This window comes from Hemibagrus wyckioides, linkage group LG02, assembly GCF_019097595.1.
Source record: "Hemibagrus wyckioides isolate EC202008001 linkage group LG02, SWU_Hwy_1.0, whole genome shotgun sequence".
NCBI lineage: Eukaryota > Metazoa > Chordata > Actinopteri > Siluriformes > Bagridae > Hemibagrus > Hemibagrus wyckioides.
The window spans coordinates 17,628,094-17,651,937 of record NC_080711.1 but is presented as its reverse complement, the minus strand read 5'-3'; the positions used below and the strand labels follow the sequence as shown (position 1 = coordinate 17,651,937).

General features: G+C 41.3%; 1 protein-coding gene across 3 annotated transcripts in view; it reads right to left on the bottom strand.

Annotated features, from left to right (window-relative positions):
- Positions 1-3,854: 3,854 nt before the first annotated feature.
- tnrc6c1 (trinucleotide repeat containing adaptor 6C1) overlaps positions 3,855-23,844 on the bottom strand; it is a 60,198-nt gene continuing 40,208 nt past the window's right edge. For all 3 annotated transcript variants that reach the window (XM_058406281.1, XM_058406297.1, XM_058406288.1), the window contains 18 exons: positions 19,571-21,934; positions 17,156-17,341; positions 16,281-16,444; positions 16,060-16,137; positions 15,876-15,933; positions 15,647-15,795; positions 15,434-15,562; positions 15,192-15,332; positions 14,342-14,461; positions 14,093-14,176; positions 13,529-13,778; positions 13,235-13,399; positions 12,943-13,131; positions 12,663-12,812; positions 11,160-11,375; positions 10,343-10,413; positions 10,113-10,252; positions 3,855-9,814 (listed from right to left, as the gene is read on the bottom strand). In XM_058406281.1, coding sequence (XP_058262264.1) covers positions 9,445-9,814; positions 10,113-10,252; positions 10,343-10,413; positions 11,160-11,375; positions 12,663-12,812; positions 12,943-13,131; positions 13,235-13,399; positions 13,529-13,778; positions 14,093-14,176; positions 14,342-14,461; positions 15,192-15,332; positions 15,434-15,562; positions 15,647-15,795; positions 15,876-15,933; positions 16,060-16,137; positions 16,281-16,444; positions 17,156-17,341; positions 19,571-21,934 — 5,024 coding nt within the window. In that variant the 3' untranslated portion in view covers positions 3,855-9,444. The remainder of the gene's footprint in view (positions 9,815-10,112; positions 10,253-10,342; positions 10,414-11,159; positions 11,376-12,662; positions 12,813-12,942; positions 13,132-13,234; positions 13,400-13,528; positions 13,779-14,092; positions 14,177-14,341; positions 14,462-15,191; positions 15,333-15,433; positions 15,563-15,646; positions 15,796-15,875; positions 15,934-16,059; positions 16,138-16,280; positions 16,445-17,155; positions 17,342-19,570; positions 21,935-23,844) is intronic.

Here is a 23,844-nt window from a genome sequence, read left to right as displayed (position 1 = left end):
CAGCTCAAACAAATCTGCCCACTAATAGAGGTTATCAGACAGTATGCATCCTGCAAGATGTCATAAGAGCATCTGAATTCAGTGATTTGACCAGTGAAGCCACCAGTCACAGTCTCAACAGCATAAATTATTCTAAAATTCAGTTTAAATATACAAAATAGTCACATTATCTCATTTAAAATGAGTCTTAGTCATAATGTTTGCACATTACCACACTTCTAGATCAACCCTGCTATTTCCTCTCGATAATGGACGATAACATTAACCCTGGAGTCTTACGTAATGTTGTCCTTTGGCTGCTCCCTGTTTGGTGGAGCCACCCGTGGATCATGCTCATATTTAAACTGAGCACAGATTTTACTCTGGATCTCCTTCCTGACACAATTTTATCCAGGCACTGAGTTAACCCCTCAATGGCCAGGTTGGTTCCCTGCTCAGGGATCAATTCCATGATCCTGCTGCTGGACCATCAGGGATTCTTATTTAATACTGTGGCAAAATTAACCAGCACTAGGACCACCACAGAAACATGCTCACTATCAGAATGTAGCAGTGATAACTTCATGAATAGTTTCAATAGAAGGCTTTTAAAAGTTTTTCCCCAAGGCTAAAGTAATTTCCTGGATGAAAATTTTGTCTTACCTACACTATATTGCCAAAAGTATTCGCTCACCCATCCAAATAATCAGAATCAGGCGTTCCAATCACTTCCATGGCCACAGGTGTATAAAATCAAGCACCTAGGCATGCAGACTGTTTTTACAAACATTTGTGAAAGAATGGGTCACTCTCAGGAGCTCAGTGAATTCCAGCGTGGAACTGTGATAGGATGCCACCTGTGCAACAAATCCAGTCGTGAAATTTCCTCGCTCCTAAATATTCCACAGTCAACTGTCAGCTGTATTATAAGAACGTGGAAGTGTTTGGGAACGACAGCAACTCAGCCACGAAGTGGTAGGCCACGTAAACTGACGGAGCGGGGTCAGCGGATGCTGAGGCGCATAGTGCGAAGAGGTCGCCAACTTTCTGCAGAGTCAATCACTACAGACCTCCAAACTTCATGTGGCCTTCAGATTAGCTCAAGAACAGTGCGCAGAGAGCTTCATGGAATGGGTTTCCATGGCCGAGCAGCTGCATCCAAGCCATACATCACCAAGTGCAATGCAAAGCGTCGGATGCAGTGGTGTAAAGCACGCCGCCACTGGACTCTAGAGCAGTGGAGACGCGTTCTCTGGAGTGACGAATCGCGCTTCTCCATCTGGCAATCTGATGGACGAGTCTGGGTTTGGCGGTTGCCAGGAGAACGGTACTTGTCTGACTGCATTGTGCCAAGTGTAAAGTTTGGTGGAGGGGGGATTATGGTGTGGGGTTGTTTTTCAGGAGCTGGGCTTGGCCCCTTAGTTCCAGTGAAAGGAACTCTGAATGCTTCAGCATACCAAGACATTTTGGACAATTCCATGCTCCCAACTTTGTGGGAACAGTTTGGAGCTGGCCCCTTCCTCTTCCAACATGACTGTGCACCAGTGCACAAAGCAAGGTCCATAAAGACATGGATGACAGAGTCTGGTGTGGATGAACTTGACTGGCCTGCACAGAGTCCTGACCTCAACCCGATCGAACACCTTTGGGATGAATTAGAGCGGAGACTGAGAGCCAGGCCTTCTCGTCCAACATCAGTGTGTGACCTCACAAATGCGCTTCTGGAAGAATGGTCAAAAATTCCCATAAACACACTCCTAAACCTTGTGGACAGCCTTCCCAGAAGAGTTGAAGCTGTTATAGCTGCAAAGGGTGGACCGACGTCCTATTGAACCCTATGGATTAGGAATGGGATGTCACTTAAGTTCATATGTGAGTCAAGGCAGGTGAGCGAATACTTTTGGCAATATAGTGTATGTTTCAAGCTGATAATATCTAAAGCAATGGAATCTTCTCGAAAAATAAAAAATTCTTTTCTTATTCAGTCAGATTTAGGACCCATTTACTTTATCCTTCTCTTTATCAAATAAAGGTGGAGGAGTTGAGTCCCTCACCGTGTCTTAAACAACTTACACTTACAAACCAGTATCTCAGTGTGAACAAGAGGTAAAGAGAGCACTGACATCTCTATATATTGACGGTTGTGTCACAATGCTCAGATAGCAGGAAACCTGAGACACCTCAGAATGAAACCCTGAAACCTGCAAGAGATCCAGTACATACTGCTTCACCCACACAATTCTTAATCAGACTGAATACTTGACCCTTGTACGAACAATTCTGGTTATTAAAAGATTAAACAAAAATCTTACAGCCAAAAAATGCAATTTATTAATAGGTTGAAAGAAGCTCCATTGTTCATGAAACATTTCGGTGCATGTCATCAACAATCACATTCTATGAGGAGAGAGAGAGAGAGAGAGAGAGAGAGAGAGAGACAGAGACAGAGAGAGAGAGAAACATTAAAAGCCACTGTCATTTTAAAATCTCAGTACAGGCATTTTCCTTAATATTTTAAAAGGCAAAAGCAACCCTCTGCCCACCCCCAACCCTAGATAACACAGGAACAAAGATAACACACAAGACACACCCTTATCACAGGCTACAAAAAAACCCCACAGTGCTTTAGAGTGAGATGCTCATTGGTTTAGGAATAAACAGCATGGTAAAGTACTGGTACTGTAGTACACGATTAATAAAAGATGCTGACAGGAATAGAGAGGCAACATAACGAGTACAATGGAAGGAAAAGCCCAAAAGTAATTCCCCGAATCCCATGAGATGGGTCACAGAGGTCTTTAACACCTCTACACCCCACTTGTGCATAGATCATGATCCTTAAAAACCAGCTCGCTTTCAATCCTTCAAATTGATGCATAAGAAATGCTTTTTTATACATTGTTTTTTTTCCCAGTACATAATACCCGCCACAAGAGAGAATGGCAGAAAGGAAAGAAATAGTAATGCACAAATGTTCCTGATTTCGACAGGAAGGGACCTCATGTTAAGAAAATACAATAAAGATTACCACATACAGTACTTGTATGCTCTTTTACCGTCTTTTGAACAATCAAAATTCATCGATCACTTTGTCTAAAATGTAAAGCAATTTTAATATATAGACTTTTTTTTTTTAATATAAAGCACTCCATTGTTTAAAGTTCATTTAGAGTCCATTATTTGGTAAATATGTAACTGCTACGGATTTAGAAACAAAAAGGTATTTTTTCTTCTGAAATCCATAACCTTCAGTGCTTCATTTTCTTAATCGATTATTTTTTCTTTTTTGTTACTTTATAAAAACGAACATTAAAATGGTGTGGAGTTGGTACTCTGGAACCCTTGCCTTCCTGAGACATGATCCACTTTTTATGTATGTGCAAGATAGTGAGCAATTATTTGCACAAAGGAAAAAAAAAAACGAAAAAAAAAAAAAAACACATACAGACTTCAAATAGTCCGTGAAATCAACAAATGACAACACAGAAAAAAAAGTGAATCACAACATGACAACACTGATCAATCCCAGAGTTCTGCAAGTAGCACAAGAATCTTCATCCAGTAAAGTGTTTTTCTTTTTTTTTTTTTTTGTTATTCATGATGGAAGCATGTCCTTTTTTTGGACATTCCCACAGTAATTTCCTTTTTCTTTGAACAACATGAAATGCTTGTAAACTGTTGGTGGCCTTGGAGGAAAAAAAAAATAATAATGATTTAAAAGAAAAAGAAAAAAACGTAGGCACCACTGAATTAAGCCTCGTAACAAACTCATTTTTTCATCATTTTCCATTGAGCATGGAGCCGACGCTGGAGTTACAAGTCCATCTACACCAACCTATGGCCACAATATATTTTTATTTATTTATTTTTGTCTGTTTTATTTTTTTTTTCCCTTTTTATTTTTATAATCTGGAAAAAAAATGGTGCAATACTCAATTCTTTTTCATGAAAGCAATAAAAGCCACTATAAAGTAGATAATCATATTACAGATAAAAACACACTCTCTCTTTTTTTTTCCTCTAAGTCCTTGAGTAAACCTTAACACATGAATTGTCACCTTGTCCCTCAGTACTTTATTTCATGTTGTACGATTAGCTGAAAGAGGGGAGGCAGACACTCAGTGCAACGCTAGAAGCTAATAACAATACACATCCGAATAGGTTTCTGACTACAGACTAGCAAAAAAAAAAAGAACAAATAACCTGTAAAGATACTGAATTAAACCATACGGTGGGAAAGGAACCCACTTGAAGCGCACACACTGTATTTTGAACCTTTGCCCACTTGTACAGACAGAATAACAATCACAGTCATTCACCCATCAGAACACAGAGTTTTGTGCAAACACACATACAATAAGATGTCATTTTGCTTTTTTCTTCTTCTTTCTCCTCCACACAAATGTTTTTTTTTTGTTTTGTTTTTTAGTTCATTTTGAACTGATGTTATCAAAAAAGCTTGGAAGTGTATGAATGACAAAAACCATTACAAAACATTTTTTTTCACATTACATTATTGGCGCTTCTTTTGATTCAAGTATTGGTATTTCTTTCATTTTCGTAGAATTTTGATATGTTTATACTTTCAATATGGGTACACAGAGGAAAAGAAAAAAATATATATAGGAGTTGGCATTTTTAAATTGGCCTGGGAGAGTAAAATTAAAGTGGAAAGAGATAACCAGCTTTATACATGCATCCGTTTTCAAATGTGCGTGTATATAAACCAGTATGTGCATATTCTACCCAGGACCTTAGAAAAGATTGGATTCTCTTTGAGCTGATCTCTTTCCTTTCCTTAAACATCCCTTTATTTTGTTGCTCAAGCTGCACTCTGATTGTTGGGGAAGTGTGTGTGTGTTGGGGGGGGGGGTTATTGGGGGGGGGTGCATTAGTCCTAAATCAAATCCACAGTAATGGACCAGACATTTAGTGAGGTACAGCAAGACGAGACGAGTCTTACAGGACTGCTGCAGCGGTGACTGGGGGATTGATCACATTACTCCGCTTGTGAATGTGACGGATGTTTGAGTAGAGTTGAAAGCAAGGCAGTTTGGGAATAAATAGGAAACAAAGACAGGCAATAGTGATTGTTACTGGTGTCACTCACTAAGGCCTTTCCCCTTTCCAGACTTGGTACCAACTGACCATGTGCTCTTGTCCTGATTTTAATAGGTCCATAGGCACCAGCTTATGAATATCACTGGGGTGTTGTGTGATGCTATACAATTTTGTGTATAAAAAAAAAATACATACATTTTATATATATATATATATATATATATATATATATATCGCAGCCCTCACATAAAATTAGTCGAAGAGCCACATAAAATCTGCCTCACAGCACTGCGAGCCTCACGGCTGCTTCGGGGGCTGGGAATAATGAAAATATGAAACCAAATGAAGTAGATGTTTTTAAAAAGCTGCCTCTGTACCAAACTGTATACCTGCACTATGTGAACACATACACTGCCATAGCTGACCTGCGACATTTGGGACACTAGTTTCCATTATTTAGGACACAGTACAGAACACAAGCTTTAAAGGGTCAGTTCTGGATGTGAACTAATTACAGCATCAGCATCACTGATGATACGAACGATAATACAGGCAACAGATCTGTCCGTAACAGACACTACAATGAGAGGTGTCATCCTTAACGGGCCTAAATATACAGGAGATATTTAATTCTGATGTTATTGGGGGTGCTTGAGCTCCAGAGCAGTCATGGAACAGACACCTGGACATGTGGAAAAATAGCCTGGTGCTCAAACTGCTTGGTCAGAAGGGAATCAAATGAGTACAGTGTCCCCACAGTCAGCTGTTTGGCTTCAGCTAAGAATCTACTAGAGGTTTTGAAGTTAAAAACAATACAAGGACCAACCTTTTATTTTTGGTTTAAAAAAAAATTATAAAATGATGCACCCCACGTTAACCTACCTACAGCATACCTAAGAATTCGGCAATCCCTGTTTTACTTTGCAGCAGTCCTTCCTGGAGAATTTAATGCCTGGGTCAAGGTGCTACCTGTCAGTTACCCTCCATGCCAGCCTGCATTTCTACCTTTCCATTCCCATGTAGTCAACAATCTAGAAAAAAATGTGATTAAAATCTGTGGAAATTTCGAAGCCCAAGTGTCACAGACATCTGATATTTTTTAAAATCGAGATTCATGGGTGTCGAACATTTTTGGTAACGTTACAGAAAAGGTCATGAGGGTGCATGCTGAAGAACTCGTACAGAGAAAGCAACGCAAAAAGGATTTCTCGAAACATTATGGCCTCACTAACTCTAACCAATAAGTAAAGCAATGAAAAAAACACCAACCACTGAACAATATAGAAATTCCTGGCTTTGGGTAAACTGTCTGGAGTTCTCCGAGTCTGCCCTGAGATTGCATGCACGTAGTTCAGTCGTTCAGAGAGAAAGCAATAAGGGCTAAATTCAGATCCATTTTCGGGACTGGCATTCAGAGATGCATACGTTTGAACACTGAAGGCCACAGTAACAGGAAGCTGCCTGCAAACCAGCAAACGCTCGACAAAACGATATCAGGAAATGATGGGCTGTATTGAGTGACAGTGAACACGTAGCTCTCACTCAGACTTTGCATAGAAAAAGAGGGTTTCTCTCGTCATTTGCTTTTTATTACTGCGATAATGAGACGTGGTACAGAAAGAGTTGCGCTGTGTTTGTTTTGTCTTCAGCACCAGTATGAGTACAGCCTTGCAGGACAGTGGCGGGATAAACAGGAGGAGAGAGAGAGAGAGAGAGAGAGAGAGAGAGAGAGAGAGAGACGGGGTAATGGAGAGGTAGCAGGCAGGCTGAGCATGTCTAATACTCTTAACTCGAGTTCCCAAGTTCCAGTAGGATGTGCCCCAAAACTTAATCAACAAGAGCAACCCGGAATAGGAAAAATCCCCCAAACCACCGATCTAGATCAGCATGATCTTCTGACATGGCATAGTAACATGAACTGTTGCAATTAAAAAAGCTTCAACATGCCTCTTTCTCCAAATATTCCTGCATATGTGCAGTGAAAGGGGCTGGTAAAGAGCAGCTACACTGTAAAAAGACCACTGCATGAACTCACGCTCGCTCACACACACACACTTAAAGAGCATAAAGTATCATCAAAGACAACAATAACAGCAATGTTGACAAAAAAATAAAAAATAACAACACTTGCAATTCCAGGGAACAAAAAAAAAAAAACAATAATTGAAAATGACGTGAAAGGATCTTGTCCACTTCCAGCTAAAGTGATCTTTGCATGAAAAGAAAGAGTTTTAAGAGAGTTGAGACGAGGTCAAAATGCTGGCGCAAGAGTACTGTCGGGCCATTTCTGAGAGAGCTGCCACTCTGCGCCAGGCCAAACAGCAGCTCCAAGTACGCTCTGGCATCGGGCGCACCGGTCTGGCACAGTGGCGTCAGAGTCAGCGTGGGCACGGAGGCTTGCCACAACAAGATAGGCACTCAGTGGCCACACTTATTATCCAAGGAAGGTGGGGCCGCCAGGCGTAAGGGCCCCGCAGGATCTATTACCACATATGGACATGTCTAGCATCCCCACACAAAAGGCTAACAATTTTGGAGTACTGTAACAGCAATATTTACTTTGATATATATCTATATATGTGTATTTTATATATATATATATATATATATATATATATATATATATATATATATATATATATATATATATATAAATATAAACACCAGAATGCTTCAGAATCAGTTTTGCATGTTTTCTTTTTTTTGTTTTTTTTTTTTTGTTTTTGTTTTTTTAACTACCCTTCATTTGCTACCATTTGACGTCCATCCAAGGGAGGGACATAAGGAAAAAAAATCCACTTAGAGTTTTTTTTAACAAAAAAAAGAAAAGAAAAAGAAAACAAAAAGAGCATGGAAAAGCTATGTAGATTGCTTTTTCTTTGCTTTTTTTCAGTTCCAGCTTTCCATGTGTGATTTGTTGGCATTGAAGTTGGAGCTTGATGCTCTTGGTAAGTGCTATGATCAACCACCCAATTTTTTTTTTTTTTTCAAAGCAGTCTCTTTGTTCTGTTCTTTTTGTACCAAATACAACATAAAATGCACCTTGTCTACTGGGTTACAAGAAACACTTATTTGGTTTGAAGCCCGCATCCTGCTATGGTCACTTTGTGTCTTTAAGGAAGTGCTAGTGATCGTCTTCACTACAGGCTCACACACCATGAGAAAGTCTTCCTCTATGTCCCCGCTTTTGGTGGATGAGGGAGATGTTTTTTTTTTTTTGTCTTGTTTTTTGTGCCCCCCTACCTCCAATTTAGAAAAGAAAGGAAACTTCACCAGCATAAGCTCTGTATAATGATGGACGGAAGAGTCTGTGGCATATTGCACGTCCGACAAACATGATTTTTTTTTTTCATTTTTTTCCCACTGGGTCACAAATAACTGAGGTCATTCATGGAGCAGAAGAGAAGGTAATGAACGTGTTTTGATGTGTTCGTTCTGTGTGGTGTGTTCCGAGTGTTTTGTTAAAAAGTTCTGAAGACAGTGGTTAATGCAGCACACAGACATACACACACACATACACACACAAACACACACACTGGCAACCATTTGCTCAGCCTGTCCTGCAGATGAGTAAGCACCAGCCGCACGTCTGCCGCGTTAATAGTGATGTGGACAGACGAGGGTGATGACTGAGGTCTGAAGGAGAAGCAGATGTGTGCTGTAGCCTGTGTGCTAAGTCAAGCATGGAACTTTTCTTCTCTGCTGGCTCGAAAAAGTGAGGAAAAATGTGCAATTCTCGGATCCATCTCTTCTGTAAGCCCAGAGTGAGTGTGTGGGAGATGGGGCTGGTAAGCAGTTAAGGCTAGTTTAGTGCTGTTAAACGAACCCGCCAGGCTAACAGATGAACAAAAAGCAGTGGACACAGTCTAAAGGGAAGGGCTGATCAGAATGATGCATTTCTTTGGGGGAGTAGGGAGGAAGGCTCGTACGGTGTATCTGGGGTGATGAGGGGCTTGTGCCAGGGGACGTTTAAAAATGGCAGCTTGTCTGATCAGTTGTAGTAAAATACAGTTTCACACAGTTTTCAGTTATTAAGAGAAAGTCTGTAATTAAAGGTTCTATTTCCTTTTAGTTGTCACTTGCTCTTCTCCAAAAGTCTTAGAAAATACTGTAACCAAAGCCTCACATGAAAAAAAAGAGGAAGAACACAAAAATCCACTGAAATGATGCAAAATAAAAAAGGAGGAGAAGAGGAAGAAGGTCAGCAGCCTCTACAAGTGTATCTTCAGCCTCCTGTCTCTTGGTTCACAGTTCCACTTATGCTGATTATCACCACATGATTTTGCTTGGTTTTTGCTCCTGCGTAATTATATTTCTTCAAGTTTTTTTTTTTTTGTTTTTTTTTTGTTTCATGTTCATTTTTATTTGTCGAAAATTCATAATTCTCCTCCTGAGTCGACGCCCTCACATGGACTCTCCACTCAGCAGGTCTCCGGGAAGCAGCGTGTTAATAGGGGTTGGGCTGCCTACCACTCGGCCCTCCTCTGTACTGGGCGGCCCCCAAAGGCTAGAGTACTGCTGCACACCCCCCCATAGCAGCTCGTTGCCTGCCTTAGCTGCACTGCCAGCTCCACCTCCTCCCAGGCCGGCGGTGTTCCAGTGGCCAATAGGGTGCGAAGTGGCAGATGCTCCACCCCCCAGCCGCGTCTGATTGGTGCCCGGGTTGGCCTGCCAGCTGGTGGTGGGTGTGAGGGATTGACCCTGTGCAAAGAAGCGGTTCACCTCCTCCTCTCCAGCGAATTCTGCCAGGATGGTGGTGTTGCCCAGCACACACCTGCACAAACAGAAAGAAATCAAGTCAATTCCTGCCCACATACACACACCCACACACACTCAAAATCAAAAAAAGTCATGTTGCAAAATGTCACACAGGGGAACTAGACATTGCGCAATGTTCAGCAAATGAAATCCGCATATATACGTGCAAGCGAAGCAGAAAAAAACCCAGACTGAAAATCTCAACTGTAACCCGTCAGTGGATCTACGGTATGCACTAGACTGAGTGTCACTTAGCTACACAGAAGGTCTCCACCATACACAATCTATGACAGAAAAAGCATAGCAGCACATACATGTGCAGGGACTTCTGGGCTTTGCCAGCCTCGTCCTTGGAGCTGTAGCGCACCACGGCGTTGCCCTGCGTCAGGTTGAGGTGGAATGTGATTAAGGGGCCGTGCTGCATGCACAGCGTCCGCAGAGTAGAGCCGTCAATCTGGAGGACAGACACGGTTACACACGTTCAAATCAGCATTTTAATTCCAGAAAACACTCTGTATAGGTTTACTGAGTCTTCTTGCTGTACCTGGGGTGTAAGATTCCTTAGTACCAGCCAGCTGCTGGTCCTATTGGAGCTGTCTGTACTCCATGTGGTACCTGTTTAAGTAAAACACACAGGATAAACAGAACAACACTAATGATCTATATTTTTAAAAATAATAATTACAAGACCTTTGTGTTTGCCTAATTTCTTCTACTCCTGCCTGTGTAACGTTTGACCACAGCCAGCAGTCTTTACTGAACTTTCATTGCTTTCAAGTGGCAGTCACAAACTTATTTATACTTAACTGTTGAACCTGTAATTAAGATACACTATAAGTTAATGGACACAATTAATAAATTCAGCAGCTCAAGAAGATATGGTGAAATTGCTAGATTAACATCATGAGCTTGGAATATGAAATGTTCAGGTTTGTGTAATGTGTCACTCATTTGGTTTTGCACCTCTGAGCTCACTACACATCCATACACACACTGCAGGTGAGAAATGAACCAAATCTTGATGTGTTTTGTGCCATACAGACCAGTTTGAATGATATATTTTTTTAAATGCCGTGACAAACGTAAGCAGTTATTTATTAAGCCAGGTACCACCATATCTTTATGTGGTTCATTAATCTAACCAAAGGATCCAACAACAGTGTGCACCCTCTCAGAAAAACTCAAAAGCTAGATAACAGAAACAGTTATCTTAAACAATCAGCCCATGCACAACATCAGGACACGAGTCATAATGATCATTTCTATTCACTCATTGAATTGCTCTTGTCCCTTTACTTCACTCAATTAATTCAGCTGTGCGCATTCAATCATACATCCAAACGGTTTCATATAACAAGTACCTGAGGAGTAAGAACTGCTCCAGCCGGGCACCAAGCCTAGGCTGTTGCCCCCCCAGGTGGAGGAAGGCTTGGTATTGGTCAGGCCAGGTGGAGGACGGGTGGGGGCTGTAGTGTTCCTTGGTCCCTGAGGCACCTTCCACAGCTCATGGGACAGTGAGGCCTGCGTGTGTGAGATGGGTCCTGGTGACCAAGTGGATTTCATGTCTGACAGCTTGCCTACATGAGCAGACAGAGGTATGAAAAACAACTGATTAACAACAGAACTTCATGCTAATACAATATAATGTTATCAGTTATCTTTTCTCACTAATTTAACCCAACACATAGGCGGTAATCATGCTACACACGACTACCATCAATCACACGAACGCTCAGAAGAACAAAAGTAAAACAAGGCTGTGGTCAAACTTCAGCTGTAGACTGAGACGAGGCGGGTCAAGCCGGCCAGTAACACCTGAGGATTCTCACCTGTGTCTCATTACCAGCAGACTACATTTTGTGTTGTTGTATTTGATTTTATTGCCATATCATGGTAGATACAAATTAAACAACTTATACAACATAAGATAAATACAATATAATAAATAAAAACATTTTTACCTTAAAATGAATTACCTTAACCAAAAGAACAATATTGTACAAAATCTATAAGATTCTTTAAATGTACTTTTGATACAAATTGTAAAAGATAACAATTGCTGTCTCAAGACATTAAAAATTGGGCAGATTACAAATATTGGTTTGACAGACAAGTTAGTGATACAATAGTGACATTTTCACCCTTCAATAAAACCCCATGGGTCAATGTAGTATGACAATATGACACCTTGTAAATACAAGACAGATGCTTTTTCCCTCCACAGAAGTTATTTCAAATACTGTGTTATTTTTGTTATGTCTTCCTTTGTGCTTTCAGGTATTTCCCCTAACCCGCTAGCAAGAACAGTCCTAGTAAGAAAAAGCATGGAAGGAAGCAGCAGAGATCATTGATGTCTCTGCTCACTGTTTTTAGCAAATTGGAAGTTAGTTCTCAGTGGAACTATAACCACTCAGCAATTCCATTACCAGTCTCATGGCCATGAGAGAGAGAAAAAGTAAATTGTCGCTTGCTAGTGTGAATGCAGGGTAAAGGAATAGGATACATCTTTGGGCCACAAGCCACACAAGAAGAGGTCACGCAGGAACCTACTGAGACTGTAGATTAAGGAATTCAGGTGGGGTGGTGAGGCAAGAGGTGGATGTACCTGAGCTGCCTGTTACAGAGAAAGACAGACTAAGAGTTACAGTGGCTATTCAGTGGCCAATCGTTGGTGTAAGGCTCAGACTGAGAAGTTGTAGGGCTGGAGCTTGTGTGGCCCCATAAGTACACAAGAAATGGGACGAACAACCAATAAACAAAAATTGGTGGTGCTGACTGACTGTATTCTTGACCAGTTGATTTACTATTAAAGGTTGCTAGATGGCTGCTAAGACAATATTTTCTTCTTTACATTGTCTTCTTACCTCCACTCCTGTCTCTGAGCAGGTAGCGGTTCACATCCTGAATGTTGGTGTTGATGGTGGGGCCACTGGGAACACTTCCTGGGGTCACATTGGGGTCAGTCTCAGGGTCAATATTCTGTAGTCCTTTCCAGGGCACTCCTGGGCAGAACTCTGATGTAGTTCAAATTGGTTATTACAAGACTAACTCACGTATTTAGTATTACTTAAGCTGATATACTGCTTTTTAGTTAATTATTTGACTACAAAGGGCTGGGCAATATCAAGATCAACATTTACTGACCTGGTGGCCAGCTGATGTTGGTCCCATTGGACATCTTGTCACTGGCGTTCTTGCTCTGGCCCCAGCTGTCTGGGGTCACCAGTGGACTGGCAGGAGAGTCAGTGCCCTGCATCAGGTTATACGGGTTGTAGGAGTCATCCAGAGTTTGTTTACCTGGAGCACCAAGGCTTGGACCTGCAGAGATGGCACCTGAGACAAACAGAGAAGGTAAGAAGAAGGCACATAGTCTGTACTCTACATAACCTATGTCTAAGGGACACTGAAAGCAAAATCAGATTTGTGGCAGTTGTACCATGCTTGCTGAGGCCAGGTTCCATAGGTGAGGAGCTGCCAGAGAGATTCTCCATGGAGTTGGGGTGCGTCCACTGTGACAGACGCGACTGAGGCTGAGGAGAGTCCTTCATGGACAGACCTCCCACCTCCATGCAGTTTACATTCATGTTGGGGTTCAATCCAGCTAGACAAACAAATGTGGCATGTTTAATTCACATGATACTATCAACACTTGCAACAAAATAACAAAAAAATGAATCATTTCTCTCGAGAAGAAGTTGTTTGAGAGATACAGAAAGATAAGACAACTCACAGAGAGGGTAAGAGGAGAAAGAGTTGGGAGACGACTGCGGCTCTTTGGTCGGCAGATCAGAGACAGACAAGCCTGATGCCTGTTGGTGTGAAGAAAATGTTTCCAGTGCTGATTTGCCTGTGCTGGGATGTAGGCTGGGATGAGAGGGAGGAGGCTGCTGCTGTTGCTGCTGCTTCACCAGCAGAACCTGGGCCAGCTGCCGCTGGTGCTGCTGGATCTGCTGCTGCATGTTATTGATTGTACGTGCAACCTAACACACACACGCACAAATGCAGAATACTGATGATCTGAAGAATGCTGTAACATTCACAATCTGATGTTCCAGTCGCTGACATTCAAACACTACAAGAACATGTCATGATACAACCACTGAGTAACTGCATCCAATGTTCTCACAGTGGGACTAATGGTCTCCAGGGCTTCAGAGGCAATAGCCAGAGCTCTTACCATTTTCTAATTTTGTTACTGTGTTGGAAACCAATAATGACCATTATCAAAACCAATATATCTATAAATGGCCACTGGAGTCTTAAAGGTTTTTCTGAAAGGGAAAGGTAAGCTTACTTGCTGCTCCTGTTGTCTGATAGGGCCAGAAACGTTACGCTGTGCCTGCAACATCTGCTGTTGAATTTGTAAACGCTGGTATGCCTGCACAAATACAGAGCACCAGCCGTCAATTAAGACTTTTACATAGCATTTTAAAATAACTGCACCAAAATCAATGGAAATGGAGAAAGAGACTATATTCTCATCTATAATAACCAATAGTCTTTCTGATCTTGACATGCAGTACTGCCTGATGCTCACACTCACCAGTTGCAGATGGTAGAGTTGATTCAACAGGGTCATATGCTGAGGGTTTATTGGTGAGGTTAAAAGTGCAGGGTTGAGACCAATGTTTTTTGCTGCAAACTGTAAGAGCTGTGCTTGAACCTGTAAGACAACAAAATACCTTAAAACAATTCGGATCTCTGGTTGCTAACAGATCATGAGCTGACTTTGTTCAGACCAACATGCTAGTGTGCAGATGTCTGAAATCTCAGTATTTGCTCTATAATCATGTTCATAAAAATGTCTATGAACTGACCATTATGATTGCATATTTAATTTCAGAAAGAAAGAAAGAAAGGTCCATGAGCTGATTATTATGATTCCATATTTAATTGCCTCAGTCATCAAATGAACACACCTTTAGTTTCTTTAAACCCATTATATCTGCAGTCAGCTGCTATTTTCAGAAACAGGATTAACTAATCAAAAGAATTCTTTTTTTATGAAGCCAGCTAGTCATATTCTGAAGCTACTGAGATATCATTATCTAACTGCAGTAAGAGGAATGAAGGATAGATCTTTTATAAGCGAAGATGAATTTCCCCTTTATTACTAGCATGTTATTTTAATCATGCTCATTGGAACTGTCATGAAGGTAATTCATTTCCTATGCCTATTAATGTCAACATCACAAGATTAGTTGATTGTAGATTGTGTCTTAATTAATTAAAGGACCTTCTGAATACCACCACTCCTTCTATTACTGTCTAGTATTGACGCGCAATGGCTAAAAGAACTTGCCACATTTATCTGTTTAACCGAAGAGATTTTATATAGCACATTTGAACAACCCCCCAAGAATGAATTACTGGCTTCACTGCCTGTGTCTCACCTGAGGGGAGAGAAACTGAGGCACTTGAGCACGTAGACTAGGCTGGGAGGAGTTGAGAGGTGGCACTGCTGGCTGAGGAGGAGGCTGTTGCAGGGCCCGGGTTTGTGCTGTTCCACTACTGCCAAACATGCCACTCTGCATCTACACACCCCAAACAACAATGAGGAAAAACTTTTTTAGAATGATGGAGGGAAACAGAGGTATGTCAAACAACAACCAACATTCCTTTTCCACTCCCTGACCTGTCTGTTCATGTTTTGCATCGTGACCCCAATACTCTGGGTAGGGAGGCTAGCACTAGCCAACGGGAGCTTCAGGCTGGGAGAAGGCATAAATGGTGAAGTTTGGGCATCTTCCGCTAATCCTCCATCCTGCAGTGGAGAATGTCCCATGTTACACTGTTTAGTGTAAAAACATGCCACGTTTAACAGACAATGGAAGAAAAAGATGAATACCTTTTCCATGAAGGTAGGACGGTCTGAGGAGGAGTCTTTGGAGATGATCGAAGGCCTGCAGCTCATTGGCTTGTTGACGAGGCCATTACTGTAGTCAGAGATTCCCAACCCTCGCTTATCTAATTCAGTCTTCTTTTCTAACAGAGCACCTGCAACAGAAAAGTTTTAAAATACTAAATATGTTGAAATCACACCACAGAGGTTAAATCGGTCAAGGTGCAATACGTACTCATAGCCTGGTCCAGGTTCATATTGTTGCTCTTCAAAGCCTCCTCTGCAGGGTCTCTCTGTAGACGAACATTCATGAACATGTATTATTAAGCATTAAAATCCTACACTGTTTCTGCTGATTACTGTCCATTAATTATGCATTACTTTTAAAAACTGTCTGATGAAGCATGTTTAAGACTTACAGGGAAACCCATATCTGTCAGCTGCTTAATCAGACGGGTCATAATCCAGGCATCGTCTTGTTTGTTAGGAACCTTCGTCTGTAAGACCAGATAAGATACATTTTTCCTGTCTTAATCCACCTTATTCTGATAAGAAGTGATTTAGCACACCTATTACACATACCACAGAAAAGAAAAATGTGAATGCAACTAAGTATAAATCTTTCTTTGTCTTTACTGACCTTCTGAGAACCTTTTTTGGGCTGGTTGCCCCATGAACTGCAGGATGAGCTGCTCTCCTGAGAGGCTGTGCTGTTCCACATGTCACCCTCATCCTGCTCCCACTGCCCTGTCGACAGGCTCATGTCCTCTCCACCTCCCCAGCCTTCTTGCATAGTTTTAGAGGCTGTAAAAACAGACAAGCTCTCATTAAAAACTGACTCGATCAAATACACAAGATCCTATAATGCATTCACTCAAAGCTGGGGTCAATGTAGCTCAAAAACCCTACTGTGTTAGAAATGTGTGAGCACTGTCCAAAAAAAAAAAAAAAAGAAGAAAAATCTCAATATGAACCTTTTGATCAACCTAACATAGTGCTGTTGAATTCTACAGTGTGTTTAAACAGAAGTTGTTTACTATATAACAGCACAGCTTTGACAACAGGTTGCAAATCACAGATGTATATTAAAATATTAAATAATCTAATATGCTGTTGATTCTACAAGAACAAATTGCCCAGGATCCTAATTCATTCTTTTAACAGTGAGAAGTTACATTTCTCGCCCCATGAAAGCACAGCAGAATTTGTGGTTTCCTGGTGAAAAGACAAGCTGCACTGTTTTCTTTGTCTTAAAAACGTCAAGAATGAATGTTTATAGCTGGACTAAGATGACAAAGTGATAAAATGAATTGACTCGTTTACATTCTACACCACTACCTGTAAGTAGAAATTATTTTACAAAATGACCCAGTAAATGCATGGTCTGTTGTGGGTATCTTACCTTCCCTGAGTACTGTATAGACCGTGCTGGTCTGATTTATGTAATTTTCATGTACATTATTGTCTAGCTACAAAGTACATGTGACATAGTAGATATCCTGGTGCAAATCCAACCTGGCTTGCAGGGGGCAGATCCTGGTGGGCCTCCACCTCGGCCATAGCCTTCAGGGTTACTGTCAGCCCAGCTCCCAGGGGGTTTGCCCCAGGCTGATGTGCCATTGTCCACGCTTGCTGGAGAGGGCACGGGCTCTCCCCATGAAGGCTCAGGTTTGGAGTGGACATTCGGCATTTCTCCCCATCCTGTACAGAGGCACAGGTAACTTCAGGAACACTGCACTTAGCAAATATTACAGAAATTCCAGAGCATTTCTTAAGATCAACAGGCATTCAATGCTGCAACCATAAAGCAGTTTCTGCTGTGTGCTACTTGCAGAACACCACCTCATAATGTGTCTTGTGTTGGAACATTACAACTAGATGCTTAGCAACAGACAGCCAATCAGATATTGAAAAGCATGTGCCTCATATTGCCTAAAGTCCTGCAAATAGCAACACTTGGCATATGGTGTCAAAACACTGAACATCATGGAACTGCATGCTGGGGAATGGGAGAAATTCCCAACACTGAAAAAGAAGTGGAAGTTGGACATCAGCAAATGGTTGATCAACTACGTGACAAATTGAAAAACAAACAAGATTTGAAAGCTGTGAAAAAAAAAACTTGCTCAGGTGCAGAACAGCACACCATTTTACTCCACTGATGCTAAGCATGAGACCAGATGTTATTTAAAGTGTATTTATACAATCATGGTTGCTACACTGCAAGTATACAAATAAACCTATTAAATTAACCCAGGCTTTAAGGAATCTATAGTGTGAAATGTCAGATTATAAATAAGTAAGATTAATTGTTAGTTAATTGCAAATGTGAAACGTGAAACAAAATAACCCAAGATTCTGTATTGTTGTATAACTCAGGAATAAGACTTTTAGTGTGAAAAGCCATACTGAAGCATCAAATTAGCTTAGACACACATGACACTGCTAAGATGATCTAAGCATGGAATGGAAATTTTTTAACCTTGACAGTTACGCAAACTGGAGAAGTCAAAATTGGAAAATTGGGCCACGGCATTGGGACTGCTTAGGCCTGATTATATCTGGAGCATACTATTCACAAATTCATTCTAAAAACCTTGTTCCTTATAGTCAGCTGACTGTAGTCAGAGTAAATGGCAGATGAAGTGAGTAATTTTCGGTACCAGCGGCTCTTCCAGGTCCTGACTGCAATGCAGGAAACCAGCAGTAGAGGGCATCAAACACTTTCCAACAAATTTATGAGCAACTACTCCAAGACTCTCAAATATACCTTTCATACTGTCTCACAGTACACATAAAAAAATCAGGTTTTAATTTAACTGACATATTATAAGTCACCTCTATGTTTAAATGGCAAGCCTCATTAATCAAGTCTTTTTTACTCGAGATGAAATTCTTTTTACAAGCATTTTTGGTAATTGGGTAATCTTTAAGTTCAATGAAAATTTGACAAATTTAATGATTACCTTTTTTTTAAATTGCTGATAATCTGACCGACATTAATCACTGCAACCCTTCTTGAAAGTTTACAATTACAATTCAGTGAACCACACTGGCCATGTTGTAAACAGATGCCAGTTCTGCAACAACCCATGGGCACATACTAATTCTTCTGGTAGATGCTAAACAGCATTTCGTTGCTATGTACCTGTACTTTGCAATGACAATAAAGTTCTATCTATCTATCTATCTATCTATCTATCTATCTATCTATCTATCTATCTATCTATCTATCTATCTATGTATCTATCTATCTATCTATCTATCTATCTATCTATCTATCTATCTATCTATCTATCACAGTCATAAATTGATCGCACAAATAGCATAAAGTCAATATAAATATGTATTGGGCCACAGGCCATCTGACAACTTGCTAAATGTGAAAAGGTAAAGGCCAAATGCATTACTTTCCTGATTATGTTTAAAAATAAACACCACTTGAGACACCAGTAATAAAATACTGAAATTAGTATTTGGTGGCGAGTTATGCCATATGGCCAGAAATTGTCACTCATATATAATACAAAGAAAATGTATTTTAATTTTTTTTTTTCCAAAATGAAAGTAGTGTTTGCTTTAAGTCAATTGTTCCTGTTCATTTTTCCCTCACTATATTTGCAAACACACGAACTACTGCTGAGAAAAAAAAGAAATGATAATTACCACAATAATATGCTTTTTGCTACTTGCCTAGCAGCTAACCAAATATTAAAATCAGCCTAAGGTACAGCCCTATTTCTAACACGGAATTCAATTCTGGTTATTTGGGATATTCTATTTCAGCAATAAAAAGTTTCTGCTGTCTAAAATAAGGAAAATACTTTGTTTATGTTTATTTTAAGGCAGTTAAAGGTAAGGCAAACCCCTTAAAGGAACTGTATAAGCTTTTTTTAAAACAGCAAATAAATGACAAGGAATTTCATTTACCTGTGGTCATCAGGGGTGCTCTGTTATGAGGAGCCACTGCTTGATGCGGGCTTGTATTGTCAGGAGTGATATGGCTGTTTGTTGCAGGTGGCCCTCCATGTCCATGGCCCTGCAACGGAGGTTGATTATGGTGGGTATGGTGGTGATGGTTGCTGGGGGGATTGTTGGCATTTCCAGAGCCTGTTTTACTCTGCATTCCAGGATTGTTCCTGTCCCAGAGGTTAACTGTCTTATTATAACTGCTTGGATCACCCCAAGCTGAGGTACCATCATCAATTTCCATCTTGCGTCGGATGGATGGTGGGGAGGGCTCTTCCCATCCTGTTGGCTCTGCAGCATGATTATGTTTTACTCCTCCCCCATTACTTCCTCCCCAACCTGAACCACTCTTGAGAGAGCTTGAACCTCCCCATGAACCCATGCTTCCACCAGTACTGCTTCCATTGCCACCCTCCTGAGACTTGTTGCGCCATCCCTGTGTTGAGGCATTGGAGCGTTGTGCATCTCCCCATCCTCCACCTGGGGATGGCTTCCCCCAACCTCGAGGGCTTTCTTTCCATCCTGTTCCATCTCCCTCCCAGGAAGAGCTGGATGGTCCATTCTTCTTTCCTTCTCCAGAGTCATTCCACTCATCGCCAGCTCCACCGTCCCCTCCTGGGTCATTGCCCCAGCCATGGGATGGCTTGGGGCCCTCGCCCCAACCCTGAGGTTTAGTCTTGGCATGGGAGTCATCCCAAGTAGGACATTTGTCTTCAGAGCCCCAGGACTGCCCACTTTTTTGCAAGTTGCCACTGTGGCCTCCTTGTGGAGGGTTACCCCAGCCTCCAGAACCAATAGGGGGTTTCTTGGAGTTGTCACCCCATCCAGAGCATGGTTGACTGGGGGACTGTCCCCAGCCTGATGTAGTTGCTGCAGCGGGGCGATGTGCATCAGTCTTGCCCCCAGAATCAGGTCCAGAACTTGGATTGACACTACCATGAGATGATGGTTGTGCCATATGAGGTGCATTTGAAGATGGGCCCCATGCTTCTGTACCAACATCATTCTTGTTATTTGAGTGCGCAGCTTCTTCTGTCTCCCACGCTGTGTGCTGACGCACTGGAGTCTGTCCCCATCCTGTGTTGCACAGCACTCTTGGATCCATGTCCTGGGCAGGCAGGAGAGGTGGGGCCATATCTCTTGAGTGTTCTCTCCTGTGAGAATGACCATCCATGCTATCACTGCTTCCGTCACTAGCTGGAGCATTGGCCCCACTGCCCCAAGAACTGAGTGGCTGCTCTTGAGTGGGAGACCCTGCAGACTCCCACCCTTTAGGTTCAGTGGAATGCTTGCCCCAGTCCCCATTGGATGTGGCTTGGCCCCAGCCAGGGGTGGCTGAAGCTACTCCTTGACCCCAACCACTTCCTGAATCCCAGCCAGAGTCCTTAGAGCTACTGGCAGACTTGGCATCTCCATTACCCCACACAGACCCTTCCTCCCCATTGACCTGTGAACTTCCTGTTGGAGACTGGACAAAAGAGCCCATGCCAACAGGGGTGACACTCCAGTTAGGCATACTATTGGCAGGGCTCATGGGCTCTTGCTTAGTGTGATTTGGTCCTTCAGTGTTAAGGTTCTGAGGTTCAGAGCTAAAAGACACATTCGTGGAAGGGGAGGAGTGTGGCTCAGAGGTGTCACTAGACACCATACCACCCCAGGCGGTGCTGCCATTACCGTTACCAGAGTTTCCAGCAGAATTTCCATTGCCACCAATCATATTGCCACTATTGCTCGGTCCAGAGGATGGAGCACATGGTGGGCTGCTGATATTAGATGGAGCTTGGTTGGATACTCCAGAGCTGCCACCCATGCCTGTCCCCTCATGTCCCAGGACTGGCCAGGCAGAGGGGTTGGCGTTGGGATTCAAATTCAAGTTAAAGTTAGAGGAGCCCCAGGTCCTGGCTCCCATTGATGCACTGCTGCCATCACCCTTTCCTTCTCCAGCAATGGCAGGAGATGGACCAGAGCCCCAGCCTCTACTGGCCCCACTCTGGCTGGAGAGGATGCCTCCTGAGTGGCTGTTACTGGCTTTACTGGGATGATTAGTGGGAAAGTGTCCTTGCTGGCTGCCCCCTGTGGCCATACTCATGCTGTCTGTGTTGCTGTTGATGATGTTGATATTCTCAGTATCTGATGGGCATCCTGCAGGGATGTGGCTTTCACTGCGAGAAATAGAAGGCCACTCCTCTGTATCACTTTTGTTTATAATCAGTTGATCCCAGCCACTGTTATTGGTTGTGACTATAGTAGCACTGCTGTTGATAGGTGTATGTCCCCAGTGGGGACTTTCATACTGTGCTGAATGGCCACTCTGCAAGGGCAGGTCTATAAAGAGTAAAAAAAGACAATGAGTGAAAAAGAATGAATGAAATGGCATAACATTGACATAAATACTGGGTTACATCTTTCAAATGATTACTTCAACACAAGCGTGAATGTTCCTCATGGGATCAATAAAATATATCTAAGAGTAAGCAAAGCATAAATGCAGCCTAAGAAGAACACTGTCTGTTCTGTTAAATACTCATTAATTAGCTATCAAACAAAACATAGGCCTGCTGGCTTTTGGCTTACTACCATCATTATTCATTTTAATTCAATTCAACTGACTAGACATATATTGAACTTTATTTGAACATTTGCAGAAATCTAGATCCACAATAAGTAAGCCAGTGGCAATAAAAAATGTAATATTAAATCTGAAAGGAACATGACTCAAAGGGAAACCCAATCTCATCTGGATGAACCAAAATGATGGGATTATAAATTACAACAATATACAGGTGTAGAGTAATAAAGGCATACATTAAAGGGTTTTTCTGGACAGTGCTTATGATAACAGCAGCAGTTCTTAAAAGACAGAATTCCATAGATCTTTAATTTTTAACGAATACAGTATCACATTTTTATCTATTTTTATTACTATATAACTGTAAGGCCTGAAGAGTAGGATAGTTTAAGGAGGTTGAATCAAAGCTTTTCAAGGTTTTTAAACAAAAACACAAGGTCAAAGTAGTTATAATTCCGCATCTGTGAAAACCATGTTGTATTTGAGAATTTGCACGAGTGGACAGAAACCTGGACAATGCAAATGTGTGAAAGAAATTGCTTAAATTTGGGAGAAAATGCATTTAAGAAAAGCACAAAATTAATCACACTTAAAAATTCAGGAAAAAAACCCCAGCAGTTTGTTGTAAGAGTAATTCCTGTTCCCCAGAAACACGCAGAGAAAACTGACCACATCTTTCCAAACAGCTGCTTTATGTGTGTAACACTCTTGGAGGAAAGCAGTATTTGCCCACCTCAGCACACAAGAGCTCACAGATGTCCAAGATTGGCTAGCATTGTCGTGACTGACAGGGTCAGGAGAGTCTGGAATCTCCACTGAGAGAGAATTGCTAATTTGGCCCCCTTGAACTGTCGGGAACTCATGATCTCTTAATGAATGGTTGAATGTTGTTTCATTATGCAACTCTTCTGCCCCTGTACTGTTTGGTCACAGGGGTGACTGACCAATATTCATCACTGGTATAGTTTGATATATCTGATTAAACCATGTAACAGCATGTTCAGCTTAACTTTAGAATATAATAAAATGGAAAGTAATACCCTAAATGTTTACATTTTTTCTACCCATCTATCTATCTGTCTGAAGTATTTATTCTGAATTAATACATTAATGCTAACTTACTAAATCTACACATAAAAAAAAAACAAATTATATATATATATATATATATATATATATATATATATATATATATATATATATATATATATATATATATATATATATATATATATATATATACACACATACATCTTTTTTTTTTTAACCAAAAGCTTAAAAAGTACCTTACATCTCTGCATACATAATTTGCATTGCCGTCACCACAAATCTTTACCTTCCGAACCAAAGCCTGACCAACTGGAATACACACCCTTCCCTTTTAAATAAATCAGTAACATTTGAAAGCATTCGCTGAAAGATCATGAACGGTTAATTACTTGGCAAGCACTGCCCATTTTCCTGGTTCAACTCTGCTGTGTTTTGTGTGTCTTTGCATGTGCATACACTGTTCAGCATGCTTCAAGTATAGGGAAATCAGTGGCTTTCCTGCACACACTTTCAACCAGAGATCAGAGAAAAACAGTGACACATTGTATGCAAGTGAAAGAACATGAGAGAGAGAGAGAGAGAGAGAGAGAGAGTAAAGGCAGTGTGCTTCTGACAT